The sequence below is a fragment of the Perognathus longimembris genome, chromosome 24 (assembly GCF_023159225.1).
Source record: "Perognathus longimembris pacificus isolate PPM17 chromosome 24, ASM2315922v1, whole genome shotgun sequence".
Lineage (NCBI taxonomy): Eukaryota > Metazoa > Chordata > Mammalia > Rodentia > Heteromyidae > Perognathus > Perognathus longimembris.
The window spans coordinates 23,740,184-23,756,140 of NC_063184.1; the positions used below are offsets into that span (position 1 = coordinate 23,740,184).

Genomic DNA, 15,957 nt, shown 5'->3' on the forward strand with positions numbered 1-15,957 from the left:
TATCTCCAAAGATAGAAGGTTAGCCATTTAAACTGCAAATTTTGTGAAAACCAGAACATTAAATCCACAGCAATGACAAATCTTTTTCACTTCTTTACAAAGCTAAGAAAGTTATCACTTCACTCTCTTTCCTTAGGTATAGGTAGTCATTAGGCCAAAGTGTAGTCTTCATCCCACAGTCTTTGGTAGACCCAAGCTGCACTTCGCTAAGTCCCATGAACTTTACTCCAGTATCTCCTGCATATTCCCCTCACCATTCATCTCCACACACATACTCCATGGTACACTGGTTTCTATGTATGCTACAGTGTACAGGACTTAAAACAACAGAAATCTACATGCATATAATTTCAGAGGCTGGAGGTCTAAGAGTAAGGTGTGAGAAAGTTGGATTTTTCCTGAGGCCATTTCTTCTTGGTGGATGACAGCTTCTGGCTCTACCTTGTGTTTCTCAATCTTGCTGTAAGAATACTAATCACAGTGGATTAGGTCCTAATTTTATGACCTAACTTCAATTACCTCTGTAAAGTGCCTATCTACAAATATAGTCACACAGGGGGATTAAGGAGTTCAAAATATGAGCTGAGGATCAGTAAGAGCCATTGTATAACACATGGTTTTCTTAGAAATTTATCTCTTAAGGTAGACTTAATTTTCTACCAATGTCTTACATAGTTATTTCTTGGGAGGAAAAAACAAGCCCTTCTTTTCTTCTTCCCTCCATCTCTTTCTACCTTCCACTCTCCTTCCTTCCCTCTTTTCCTTCATCAGCCTGGCCTTTCCTCAATTCTACACAAAACCCAAAAGTAAAACTTCACTTTATTTTATGAAATTAATACTTATCATATAGCCTTATTACTTGAGTAGTTTTATTTTTCATGTATAATTTTTCATGGAATTTATCTCGATTTTGAACTGTTTTCACTTACAAAAATCTCAGAACACAAATTTAAATCTATTTTAACAAAGAATTAAGTTTATTTTGACACCGCTTTTGATTTGCCCATGATCCATCTACCACCACTATTACTTTGAAGAAAATATTTTAGACAGATTAACAATATCAGTATTTTTAAATACAGTTTAACTTTTCAAAATGGAATCTTATTTTCCAATGATTTATTACTAAATATTCACTCTATTGCATTCTTATTATTTTCCTTATAAACATACCACATGCCTTGAAGGAAAAACTATGACATCTTGTGTCCCTGCTTTTAGATATCCATTTTATCTGCACAGTGTGCAGAACATTTCTACAAGGGTTAAAGAAGCCAGAGCTGCTAAAGTGACAAGTAGGTTTTAAGATCTATAAAGCCTTGTTAAAGATAATTAACCTCATCATATGCATCTGCCTGAGGAATAAAAAAAATGCTGTTTGTTGTTGGTTTCACGCATGATTTAACCAAATCCATGCCTCACTCAGAAAAATCAAGAAAAATTATGAAGAAAAAATATTTGTTGAATAGCGTCTCCTGAGTACAACTACATAAAGATAATAAAAATGTTTTTGAAAAAGAAATCTGGGTACCAGTGACCCACACCTGTAATATGTATGACTCAGGAGGCTGAGATCAGATCATGGTTCAAAGCTAGCCTAGGCAGGAAAGTCTTTGAGACTGACCTCCAATAAACCATCAAAGAACCTGGCTATGGTCCAAGTAGAAAAACAAGCAAACAACAACAACAAAAAATTAGTATTTGGAGGACTAATGAAAACATATCACTCCTTCTGGGCTGTGATTTAAAGCGAAAAAGATGTCTATGATGTTTGTGGTAGGGAGTGCACTAAGAAATTTTATGTCCTGTGTAAGAAGACAGTTTATGAGATTTAGGATAGAGCCCAGGCTAATTTTGTTATGTCTGGCCAAAAAAGACAAGAATTTTACTGCTTTAGGGTGGTAAAAAGACATAAAATGTCACAGAGCTAATACAAATGACATGAGGGGCAAGACATTAAAAAGGAATTTATTCATTGCTCCACTGCTAAGAGCTAGAAATTACATCAGAACTGAAAACAAAGGTGAAAATCTGAGGCTACATGAAGAGAGAAATAGTAAGTTAACATAATGAAGGGAAGAAGGTAAACACTTACAATAAGCATGCCCAGGAATGGTTCAGCAGCAAAATTTGTAGATTTGTAATATTACCAATATTTTTCAAACTGATATTTGAATTACATTATATGATTACCTTTCAACAACAAAAAGTCTGTATTTGTTGAATACAAACATGTATATCTCAACTACAAGATTATTTTTCACCAATTACCCCATCTATATTAGTAATAGAGTAATAGTAACTGAGCATAGACCAGCATGCATATTACCAGTGTAGAGCCACAAGGACCAGAACTTACCATAAGTCCTACTTCCCACCCCTCACTTCCTGGTAAAGACCATATCGAACTGTGAGTTATGAGTGGAATTTTCAGTATCTAATCATGAGTGTGATTTCCCGTATTTGTGAGAGGGATTTCCAGTATCCAATTGTGAGTGCAACTTCCAATATCTAATCAAAACCCTGCATCTGTTCACACATCCCCCCTTGCTACACCCCTATGGCTTAACCAATCAATTTCAAATGCATCAGTCCCTTGATCTGACCATTGACCATTTCCAGATTCCTTCCTGCCACCAAATGCACCAAACATGCTTAAGAATTATTTTTTAATTTTCCTGTGGTGTGTGTTGATTTGTTGGAAGATGCTATGATGTATGCTAAGTCCCTGCCTTCCCCAAAGAAGGTATAAAACAGCTGGGAGCCCTAGGCTCAGGGCCTCTTGTGTCACCAGCGTGCTGAGTGTAGGGAGGACCAAGCTAGCCTGAAATAAACGCCCTTTTTGCTGCTTGCATTGGTCTTGGTCTCTGGAGGTCTTTCGGGGGATCCGAACTCGAGTATCTCACCAGGAGGCATAGACAAAAGGCTACAAAGTGGGCACCAGGGAACTCCAAAAATGTAAGACCTTACCCAGAAAATAACTCATGTGAAAAAGGCTTGGGGGTATGGCTCAAGTGATAGAGCTCCTGTCTACCGAGCATAAAATCCAGTAAGCAAAACCCAACGTTACCTACAAAAAAGGTGATAATTTCCCAAATAGCTAACTCCATTATTAAATCTAAAGTAAACTGCAGTCAAGATTTAATTTCCTCTTAATTTGGTTTTCATCAAGGCTAAAATGACATAGCTAAGAAGTCAGCTGTCCTTCATCTAAATTTGTCACTAGATGGGAACAAAACACTCAAGTGTAAACATGAGTGCTTCAGTTAGCGATTACATTAGGTACTCTAAATTCATAATACCATCATTTATAGACTGTGATTAGGAATAGACATTTCAGTGCCCATTTAAGCATGTCCTTAACTCTATATTCAAATGAAAGCAAAACAAAATCTCAGTTTAAAAAAAAATGTGTCTTGAAAGAACAAAATTGTGACCTCTCCATAGTGCCAGTCCATTAAATGGCTCTTTGTCTTTCTCCCTCTCCCCACTCCACCCACTTCCCATCTCCCACTAGGAGGGCTGATTACAGTGAGGAGTCCCTGGAGACTCAGGAGGGTGCCATCTGTTGTGTATTTGCTATGCTGCAGCTTGAATTCTTCCTGCCACATTTAGCCTATTGAACTTCACACAAGTACGGGAGTTGTTATTACAAGAGGAGTAGGAAAGCAAGATTCAAGAAGAATATTGAAAGTTAGACATGCACAGAGGAGCCCTGAGAGTGGTTACTTGATTAATTATTGAACGTGATTGTAATGCAAATAAGATCATTTCCACTGGAGTGAGGTAGAGGGAAGATGGTATTCATTGATAATATGGCTTGCTGTTTGACTAAAAGATATATATAGTCAGTGAATGGGACAGGTGTGTTGGTTCTTTTCCAAACAGTGCCAAGAAATTATATAAGGGAGATCAAAGAAAGAACAGGGAAAACTATGATGAAAAGTGACAACAAATATCTCATCTCTATAGATATTAAACATTTTTATAGAATAATGAAAAGAATCATGTAAGGAATTAAAAATTATATGGTTCTTCTTCATATAGTTTTTCCTGTTTATAGCCAAAATTGAGGACAAAGGTAATAATAATAGATTGTGTGTGTGTGTGTGTGTGTGTGTGTGTGTGTGTGTGTGTGTGTGTGTGCACGGACAAGCACCAGTCCTAGAGCTTGAATTCAGGGCCTGGGAACTGTACCTGACCTTTTTCCCTTGGGCCATAGGTCCACTACTGGAATTTTGGGTGATTAATTGAAGAGAAGTCCTAGAGACATTCTTGTCTGGACTGGTTGTAAATTTCGACCCTGAGATCTCAGCCTCCTGAGTAGCTAGGATTACAGGTATGAGCCATTGGTGCTCAGCACAACAATACAAATTTTAAGACCTAAATCTATTCATTTATTTAAGAAAAGGTTGTTGTTTGAAATTCCTGGGACTATAAAAGTAGATTTTCATATTAATAATTGATCTCAGAGGAGGAGGATAAAATTACAGTATGATATGTCACTCCAATGATCCATGCTTAGTTCATGTCATAATTAAAATCTAAGCCCAGAACTCTGAAGGCTGAGGCAGCAGAACTGAACTGGAAGTTCAAGCCAGCCTGGGATTGTGAGACCTTGATTAAAAAAAAGAAAACTTTAAAATCTAATAGGTCAGCAGAGCATCTTCAGGAAAATGGAAAACATAGCCACAAAAAGACAGACGTTTGTACATAGAATTTTATATTTAAAGAATTAATACATTCTCTGATTTGTGTGTTTAGAATGAGTTGTTATTTTACTCTGAAATTATAATAATGACTTGCAAAATACAAAAATTATGTATATTTGGAAAGGGTATGTATGTGTAAGAAAAAATATATAATGAATAAACCCGTGGGCTTTGCCTCTAATCTTTCAGATTTAGAAGACAAATTTGGAAACAGTTAATGAGGATACAGACATTATGCTCTATCAAAAATCCATGTACAGTCTTTGACATATAAAGGGCCTTGTTTAAATTAAATCTAGTATGATACTGACTTCTCTACTTCACATTCTGAGAATGAGTACTTTCTCCTCTTATTTTAAAGAGGAAAGCCTGCCACATAAAGCTATTTTTATTGTTATTTCATTTGACACTCAAGCTGATCTCTTTTATTCCATCAACAATGACTAGATGTTTGGCTTGAAATGAATCTTATACATTATCATTCACTTTGATATTAAGCAGCAAATATAGTGTAAGTCAAACAAAAAGGACAAGAAGCAAGTTCACAAACTTACCCTCCTGAACTCTCTCAGAGAATCATTGAAAAAGAAAAGACAATCACAATAAGAGGTAAATGCCCTAAGTAACCAGGAAATGTTGGTGGATATAGAATTTACAAAGGAACTTCTTGAATAATAAGGAGTTAGGAAATGCTCACAGACTTAGTGAGAATGGCCTGCACACACATTCATTTTTGTCTTAACTTCAGCAAGAAACCTGGTTTCTAGGTGGGAAAATTCAGTAGAAAGATCAATTACTGTTACTGTGGGAAACTAAGGTATCAAGCAGGTAGCAGAAATCTGCAAATGAAGTACAGATGGATTAGAAAGGAAGCAAATATCACATAAGTAGACAAAGCTTTCTATGCTTAATGTAAACGGCGTATTTTGCAGCGTTCTAACCCTAGTGCTTCTATTGCAGGATGCATGAAAGACACGCACGGAAAGTTTGCGCCACAGTGATGTTCAGACCCAATGCTGGACAGTGAAACCAGCTCTAGAGTAGTGCTCAGTCAGTGACTACCTCCACACCTGCTTCCTGTCTCGAGGAAATTCAGGCCCAAATAAACTACTAGATTCACTTTCTTATTATCTTTAAGTTGTTGTACAAAGGAGATACCACTTAACAAAGCAGTTTATGAATACAATATACCTTGTCAATTACAACCCTATATTCACTTTGAAACCTGAAGTATATTGTGCTGAAAATCCACATTATATAATATATATGTAATTATATATAATTGCATGACAAATGTGTTGCAAAAAGCTAGCTTTGTTTAACATTCTGTTGCTAACAGTGATTTTTGAATATTATTTATAATAGGCACTATTACAAATAAAGCTTAACCTTGTTGCTAATGTTAACTTTGATAGAACATGTGATATTAACTATATAGAGAAATTTAATTGAAAGACAAATTCTGTGCAGAGCTTTCTCAGGAAATTATTCATGCCCAACAAATTTAATTGATCAACAAACTGTGTAGACATTCTTATAACTAGTTAGTAATTCCCCATAAATTTAAGATAATGTTCAATTTAAGACCAAATTTAATTTTAAGGCCATGATTAGTCAAGATTTGGAATTTTTGTTTTTTCTCTTAAAGTTGTTCTTGGTTTATAACCTAGATTAAGTCCTAACTGTAAAATTTACCCAATAAATTATAATAAAATATATAAAGGGAGAACATTAAATATGAGATCAAAATCAATGAGTATTGATATAAAATTTATTGCAAATGTTACTACAGATAATAACCAAATGTCTGTATATCTTAAAAGCAAAGCTTTGTTGAATTTATGCACCAAAAAATGAATCTATCAAATAAGAATATATTCTACAGTGGCATAGTAAAATTCTTTATTTTAGTTGAAAAATTAGATAATATGAATCCCCAAAGTTAAAATAAAATAATCTATGTACAGTTAGAGTCCAGTTTTTTTTATCAGCTATTGTTCATCTAAGCTGAATAGTTGTTATTAAAATCAAAATGTGGGTTGTAGTTTGAAAACTTTTGGCTGGCATAGAGAACACTTCGGTAGGTGATTTTCATTAAAGGCATCTAGGATGGATAGCTTATTCTAGAATATTTGTTTGTGCTAATCATGCAGTAACATTGTTATAACTTAATAAAGAATGTTCTGTGGCGGGATGCCATACACCTTTGTAACTAGTGCTCAATCTGCATCAGTTTAAAAATGAAATCTCTTTAGTCTTTGTTTAATGAAGGGAAACAGATGGGAATATGAAAATGTCATAGATAAGTTTTGAGTATTTTCTCTATAGTGTACATCACTGAATATTTTGCAATTACAAAATGAATTACCCTAAGAAAGCCTCTTCACACATCCTGTTGGACCTTCTTATTTCCCTTTTTCTTCTATTGATTTGTTATTAAATCCACACCAGCAAGGTAGGAGGCTGAATAGCATCATGTTATAGACTTTGAGATTAATATCTTTTAATATAACAGATGTTATTAAGTTTGCCCTGTTCAAAGATGTTCTGACTATGTTATGCCAAAGATTGGGGAAGATTCTAATTTATCGCTTCATCTACAGAAAAACACTTACACTGTCAGTATAGAAACCATAAAATCACACATAAAGTAGGATGCTGGTAAATATTTAACAGCAGGCTTGCCAAAAATAAAAGCCCTAATTTGCAATGTTTGCCAATTTCTGTGGCATAAATACTCCCACATGGCTGATTTTGAGCCATTAAAATGACATAAACGAATCTAAAATTGGAAAAGATGCAGAAGAGCCGTTAGGAAGGACTTTCACCATATAAATCCAATAGGTGCAAACTACATCCTAAGTGTTGATAAAACTAAAATAAAGTAGAAATGAGTTTTGAATGCTGACTCCCCCTTTGAAATCATATGTTCAATTATAGGTAACTCACTTTAATGTATTTTCTTCACTGCCTGCTCACACAATCACTGATATTCTAATAGTGGTTGGGGAAAACATACAATACTTCATAGACTGTAGGTACAACGGCCACTCCAGCAATGTGAATGGGTGTGGAATACAGAATATGTTTCTCTTTGTTTATAACAAGCACAAGAAATAGGAAGACTGACTGGTAGTCTCAAAAGTCTGGGGCCATCATTTTCCTTCCACTCTCTTCCTTCCTCTAGATTCAGTTCTGCTCACAAGTAGCAGACGATAGAATTATTGCCACCAGAGTGTTAGAAAAGCAAATATTGGCAGGCATTAGTGGCAGGAAGCCAGAATATTATTAATCCTAAGTAATAAGTATTCCTGTTCTCATGCTATTAATATCTTGTATGATACAAGATATTATTGAATAAGGAGAAATAAATTGAAGTTAATGGTTGGATATAAGTTACTGAATTCAAACTCACAAATATCAGGCTATTTTTCTACTTTCCCACTTACAAGGGACAATTTCTGACCCTCATATTAGTCACACACACACACACACACACACACACACACACACGAATAATATCATATATATTTTTTCCTAGAATGATCACAGCATAACTTTGCAATTACAAGAAGATTGTACATTCTTGAACTTAAACTCAACTGGAAATTTAAAAAAAATGAAATTCTTATGATGAAGTTTCTTGACTGATTACAGGTAAATTTACAGGGCTAAATTGTTCAAAACTTCAGACTTTCACTAGATGAATTATTATTAGAGCAGAATACACTTGAAAACTAAAAACTCTATAGTTTCATAAAAACAAAGTCCTATATCATGAAATGAAGCAGGTCAAATCCATCTCTCCATAGCTTGGAAGGCTCAGTTCTCCTTACCTGACAAATAGAAAAGGCTTGGCACCCATGTGCTCTTTCACTGAGCCTTAATATCCTAGAGCTGAATTTGTGAGGGACTATTTATAAACCAGATCTCTGAACCATTCGTTTGATCTATCAGAAAGCCCAGGAGGGCACCTGACCTCGGCCCAATGTCATGCAGTTAATGACAGCCACATCCAGGGTCTGACCAGGTCTGCGGCCCTCACTGTTACCCAGCACTGAAAGACATTCATCTTTCCTTAATGCGTTACCTCTTGAAGAACTCTCTTCATCTTTAGTAATAAGGTCTTCACTGCGGTGCAGTCCTGCAGCATCAGCCTGAATGGCAAAGAGTCTATGCCTCCATTCTCTTCCACGCTTGGTACAGGCCGGTCCACAGAAGGACTGCTTGGTATCCGACCCATGTGAGAACACCTCAACTCCTGATCCACGTCCTTTGTTAATTTCAGGGAAAGGCTCCTAAGGTGGAAAACAGAAACAGAAATTACAATCAGGGAGGGATTTGGGGAGGAGTACTGCTCTCCAAGTTGATCAAGGTCATTAGGTATACGAGGCAAAAATTCCTTATAGATCCGTGCCTTCTGCAGAAATTATCAGGTTATACATTTCGTGGTTGAGATTCAAAGACAATTACTATCTTAGAAGATGATCTTTCCATAATTAAGATTTCACTGATGTATGTTATTTAGTTAATTCACTTGGAAGACAAACAAAAAAGTCACTGGAATACCATTTTTATACCCAATGTTTCTCACTATATACACTTCAAATGAACTCTAATGAAAAGTTTAAGGAGTAAAAATGAAGAGAAAACTAGTACTTATTAGCTTAAATGACTAAGGAAATTAATAAACTTTTTAGTGACTTAGCTTGGAACCATACATAGGACTTTATGTAAGAAAGACCGAAATAAGTATGAGATGTATGGACTTAATGATTTATAAAGGAAAAAAAATAAACCAATGGCCCCAATATGCTATTTTAGTATAAGAATCATTTTGAGCAACGAAACCACCAAGAAGCAGATACAAAAAAAAAAAAAAGTCTCCCTGCCCTCCATCTATGTTCCTAAAATCAGATTTGCATTTGAAAAGATGCCACTCTTCCTGAACAGACATTAGTTAATTCTGAGAATATAGCTATCCCTTGTTAGCACTGAGAAGGCAAGACACAAGCAATGTTCTTAGCTAGGTTTTGCATTTACCTTCCCGCTCTATTCTGCCCCAGAAACTCCAAGCCCTTCTCTTTGCTTTGTCAATTCTCTAAAATTTACTGGGATTTTTGTTGTTGTTTGTTAGGACATCATGTAAGTCCCAGTGGTCATTTCTACATGAACTACTAATCTGTCAAATTCCTGTGTATACAGAAGGTGCATATGTCCATAAGTGTGTTTCTGTTTCCCTTCTTGATCTCTCTTTTGGTGATCCAATCTACAGGATGCCTGAAAGAGAAGGAAACAGAGAAACAAAGAGCTCACCCATGAGAAGCTGCTTCTAGACTGACAAAAAAGAGTTTAACTAGAGTGGATGAATGACAGCATACAAACAAGTCTAACAACATATAAAGTCCTTGCAACATCTTCTGAGGATAACAAGTACCATATATATGCATATATGTGTGTGTGTGTGTGTGTGTGTGTGTGTGTGTGTGTGTGTGTGTGTGTGTGTATTACATGGTGAGCATGGGAAAATATCTTATTCTGGAAAAGTTCAGGTCCATTTCTCAGCAGCCACTGAACCCTGGGGAGTGACTTTGCTCTGCCTCAGCTTCCTCCTATGTAAAATAAAGACACTCATTCCGTCTACTCCTGGATTTACTTAATCTGACTAAACTATCACACACAGAACAATCAGCACTATAGTTGGTCAATAGACTGCTCTTAAAAAATGCTACAGACTTTCATAAGACCTGAATGCAAGCACTCAGTAGTTTCTTCCAACAAAGAAGAAACTACAGAGAGTTCCTTGGCAACTGAGGCTGTAATAGATGGAGGAGGAGGGTGAAAAATCTCCATGTTGTTATCAGCAAACAAAGAAGGTGCAGACAGGCTGCAATTTGAGAGTTTCTCAACCAAAGGCAGCTCAGTGAGAGACTTTGAATCCAAAAGTTCTGAACTGAGAGAAAATTTCTTTAGTTCCGTGTCTCCTCTATCCTGTAAAGTATTCAAATCATCATCATCATCTTCATAGGCCACATTTGACAAAGAACTAAGGGAAGAATGGGCTGTTTCTCCACTTCTCACTTCCTTGAGTTTTGATTTCCTTCGGAACTTGTGAGACACAGGGTCTGCTTTTCCTAGCTGAAAATGGAACGTAAGATTCTAGCTATAAAGCATACATTAATAGAATTCAGACATCAATAAGATGTTAAATCATAAAAATAAATAAATAAATAAATAAATAAAAAGAAAGAAACAAAAAAATGCTAGCTGTGTCTAGTTATTTACTATTTAGTTACAAATATAAAATAGGGGTTGTAGTATATGTCTTATTATGTGCATGGATAATCAAAATGTATAAATACACATGTAGAAATAAATACTGGTGATCAAAATATTTGTTTCCCTTGTTTATTATCCAATAATTTAGAATTTAAACCATGTCAACGACAACTGATCAGATGTGCATAGAAATGAGGATGTTATTTTATTTGTATATTTACATGAGCTTAATAGCCAGCATCAGAAAAAAAAAATCTCTTTGCTTTATCTCAACTCAAGTTGCTCAGGGATCTTCTCTTGTAATTCAGAAAAACAAACACATGCATAGATGCACATCTAAGGATATCTCTCCCATTTTTAAAGCATTAAGATGAGCCATATACCGAAAGGCATTTGTGAGAGGAAATTGGCCAGCAGTGTTTTTTTTCCATGATTATTGAAGAGGCTCATCCTATACAAGAGGATATCTGTTACTAGTTAAACAGAATCCCATCACTGATCCCAAGGAGCTCTTCACATTTATTTCATAGTAATGATAGCTAAAAGCAATAACTGATATTCTCTTACTTGGGCAATATTAACTGTGGAATATTTTACTTCACAATTAAAAAATGAAAAACAGATGCACTGTGGCACCATACTAAATAAAAGCATTCTTTAATTAGGTTCAAACAGCAAGATGGATCAAGGTTTGATGGCATTAGCAGATACAACCAGCCTTTGTAGTTTTGTCCATGGTTGATAGTTAGCCTTCTTCAATAACATGTCAGTAATTTAAATATTAATGTCTTTAATAATAGAATATTATGAGGATCCAAATGCTCAAGGATCTCAAGGTAACTACAATCTTTAAAAGAAAAAATGTCCTTTGGTTGTCAAGATAAGAAAAAAAAAAATCCCTAACACAAAACCACCATTTCCTCCAAAACAGACAACCCATAATAAGTCTGGAGAGACAAAAGCAAATTCCCCTGCTCTTCTGTCCCACATTACCAAGGCTCTCCGGATGAGAAAATGCATACACTTGAGTTGCTTGCCTCGCTCTCATCCAAACCCTTGACGTTATTAGGGTTTCAGGAAGCAGAACAAATGTGCTTTATTTATAAAGAAAAGATAGTACCTTAACGTGTCAAAAAGTATGATCATGAAGCTGGGCCAAGTGGTTCATTCATCACCATAACTATTTCAAACAAAAACCAAAGACGATGTAATCTCTCCACTGAGCACATTTATATGCCGCTTTCCTACTCTGTGCCAACCCCATGAATCTTCCGTACAATTACACCAAGGTACTTATGACTTCCTTACAATGCTTTTGAAGGCTGACCAAGTCTTTATCATTTCAATGGGGCGGGGGGAGACTTAGATAAAGCTGAATTGAAACTTAGGAACCTTTCTCAGTCTGTAAGTTGCTAAATAAAAAGGGGTGAGTAAGAACAACAGCAAAACTAATCAATATGCGATTTAATTTCTTCTTGACAGATTAAAGGATTTGAGAGTTGCAGCTGATACATAAAAAAATTTAACTTTGAAGTATCATGGCAAATTGACCTTGTACTTTTGTCATTGGGATCTTTACTATGATAGGATTCTCCTAAATTAGTATATTATATATACTATATTGTATATTCTCCTATAGCTCTATAGTAATCTTATTTTCATATGACAGATACATTTAATAAGAACTACATCTCAACACAAACTGTAAAGTGATTAAAGACTTGATCACAAGAAAAACGTGTTCATATTTTTGTTTTGGCTAGTTAAAACTAGCAATGTTACTTTAATCATTTAAAGAAAAATGCTTACCACTCACAAGAACTTGTGTAATGATTTGAAGGCGCCAGTCTACCGTGACTAGAATGCCTAAGGGAATACAGGTTGTGTCACCTGTGTATCATTGACATTGTTCCCTTTCAGGTGAGCCATTCCCCAAATAGTATATTGGTACCTCATTCCAGGAACTGTCTATGGCAATGTCATAGCAATGACCTTCACTTTGTAGTGACATTGCCATTTCCTGAGCAAATTCCTAGGGGTTAGAAATCGAAGAGTAACTTCTTGTCCAACACAACAAACATATGTGTACCTTAGACAGCATTCCAAAACTTCAATAAGTAGATTGTCAGAGAATGATATTTTTTTAAAAAGTACTTTAATTTTGGAACGTTACTATTATTTAAATTCCATTTCAAAAAGCAATTGCGTGTTTAATCATAGCTTGTATAAATCTAAGACAGGTACAACGATATAAATAAGTCTATGCTAGTAAACCAATCTTCTAAAAAACAAACAAAAATTATATGTTCAAGAAATTACTCACAAAACAAAAAAAACCCTCAATGATAATAAACAGCCCATATTTACTTTAAAAATAAATTGCTGGTCCAAAAGTGTTATTTTAAGACAATATTGATACATTATTTCCTAATTGGATATTTGGTGATGTATGTGAAAGAGGAACTAGAATTTTCTTCTGTCAGAGTGTATGGTGTTATAAAAATTTAACAATTTACATTTAGATTAAAAATTACACATACATGTTATTTTACCAGCACCTGTGATAAGGTGAAAGGGAACGCAGAATCCAAATATCTTAGCATAGCAAACACCATCTGACATGATCTAAAAACTATCTTCCTCCTATGCTCACATCCCGTAACACCCATCTCCCTGCTCTGATTTCCAAACACAAGGCTCTTCCTTTTAGCCCTGAACTATGCAAAGGGAGAGCCTTTGCCTTTGTTCTGAGTGTGTTTGAGGGTGTGTGTGTGAGTAAGGGTGTGTGTGTGTGTGTCTGAAAAAAGCCCCATCCTTGCTTGCTTCAGGTTTCCCTTTAAAATGTATCACATCTCCAAGGAAACCTTTGCATCTAATATACCAGTCATCCTGTTCCTCTTTTCTTATGATAAGGCTTTCCTTATAGCTTTTGTCAAATGTGCAGTTAAAGCATTCATTTAGGGAGGTCTTGTGGTATACATTGGACTAATACAAAGAAGTGGTATATAAGTTACCAACACATTTATATTTAAAAATATTGCATTGCAATAGGGAAAGATTCTGAAGTGCTGAAAATGGAAATTAAAAAAAAAATACTTGTGAAAATTGTCATTGTGTTGGTTAAAAGCCAGGCACCAATGGATCATGTCTGCAATTCTAGCTACTCAGGAGGCTGAGATCTGAGAGTCCCAGTTTAAAACCAGCCTGCGAAGGAAAGTCTGTGGAATCCTTACCTTCAAGTAACTACCAAAAAGCTGAGGGTGGAGGTATGGCTCAAGTGGTAGAGTGCTAGCCGTGAGAGAAAAAGCCCAAGAGCAGTACTCAGGTCCTTATACAATGCTAGGTGAGTAGACCACTCAAGAGGCGTGTGGAAAAACATGATATTCCACAAGATTTATCATCTGGACTTAATATGTAGGAAACTTCAAGTTGGAATTTATGTGCAAAGTATTACGTAGATCAATGAAATACCATTCTGCTTTCCTGACCTATAAATCCCAGTACCCTTTATTTTTCCATTTTATTCTCTTAATAAGATTTAACCAGTAATCCTGCTGTAATTATGCCTGTAACCTCAGCTAACTGAGAGACACAGTTCAAGATCCCAGTTTTGCCCAAGCCAAAGCCGGGGTGGTAGGTGGTCCCCACTATGTTATACTGTACTGTACTATATTGTACTATACTATATTATACCATATGATACTGGAAGTATAGTTTTCTGCCAGCTGGGGCAGGAAACAAAACCGTATCCAAAACAGGACTAAAGCAAAAAGGCTTGCGCATGTAATTCAAGTGGCAGAGGACCTGCTTAGCAATCATGGGTATCCTGAGTTCAAAACCTCAGTGCTACTTTGATTGAGGTTAAAATAGTGTTACATTTACAAATATGAATAACTATGAATAATTTTATATAATTATGAATAGTCCATGTATAATTATTTATAAATAATTTATAGTGTTAAAAGAAGTCTTTTTTTTTTTTTTTGGCCAGTCTTGGGCCTTGGACTCAGGGCCTGAGCACTGTCACTGGCCTCTTCCCGCTCAAGGCCAGCACTCTGCCACTTGAGCCACAGCGCCGCTTCTGGCCGTTTTCTGTATATGTGGTGCTGGGGAATCAAACCTAGGGCCTCGTGTATCCGAGGCAGGCACTCTTGCCACTAGGCTATATCCCCAGCCCTTAAAAGAAGTCTTAAAATTTATAATAATGATTCTCAGTATGCACCAGTAATAGTAAATACTCAGTCTCCCCTAAATTTTAGAAAAACCTGATTTTGTATCTCCTACAAATTTTCTTTCTTGTTATGAAAAGGTCTTTGGTTCTAAATTGAGTACTTTTTCCCCATGCCCTTTATTTCCTGAGCATTTCTCTCTTTAATTTTGTTTTACACATGATTTGAGAATTTAAAGAGCATTACACTATAGAAAGAGTTAGAATTATAGAACTTAGAGATAAAACTACAGTTAAAAAGATACACAAATTAATAACCCAAAATAAAGGTTAAATAATACTTTGGGCACAGGGAGATACACATGAAATCCATATACACATATATTTAAACATTCATTGTAAATAATTACTTAATTGCAGGTCCTGTATGCTTTTAACATGCTGTGGTTGGATTAATAATCAAATCAAAACTATTTCAAGAGGAATACAATAAATAGAACAAAATTCTCAGTTTCTTTGACCATTCACTTATTCATAATAACTTTGTGTCAAAATGTGTTATCAATATCTCAATAAAGTACATTTTCAAGTATTATTGTAAATAATCCCTTAAGAAACTGTGTAGGCAGCTGATTATGGAATTACTTCACAAGGACACTTTAAATCCCAATGTCAAGAACAAACCTTATGGTAGGAACATTCAAGGAGGCTGTTTGTAAGAATATAGTTATTTTTATAAGTAATTCCAAGTTTAACTATGAATGGAGAAGAAACACATAAAAAATGTCTACCTTCTTT

The 15,957-nt window shown here is 35.5% G+C and overlaps 1 protein-coding gene across 1 annotated transcript in view; it reads right to left on the minus strand.

Annotated features, from left to right (window-relative positions):
* The window catches only part of Ccser1 (coiled-coil serine rich protein 1), a 671,676-nt gene that overhangs the window by 434,362 nt on the left and 221,357 nt on the right, over positions 1-15,957 (minus strand). Inside the window, exon 7 of the mRNA XM_048333671.1 lies at positions 8,803-9,010. Within this exon, the coding sequence (XP_048189628.1) occupies positions 8,803-9,010 (208 nt within the window). The remainder of the gene's footprint in view (positions 1-8,802; positions 9,011-15,957) is intronic.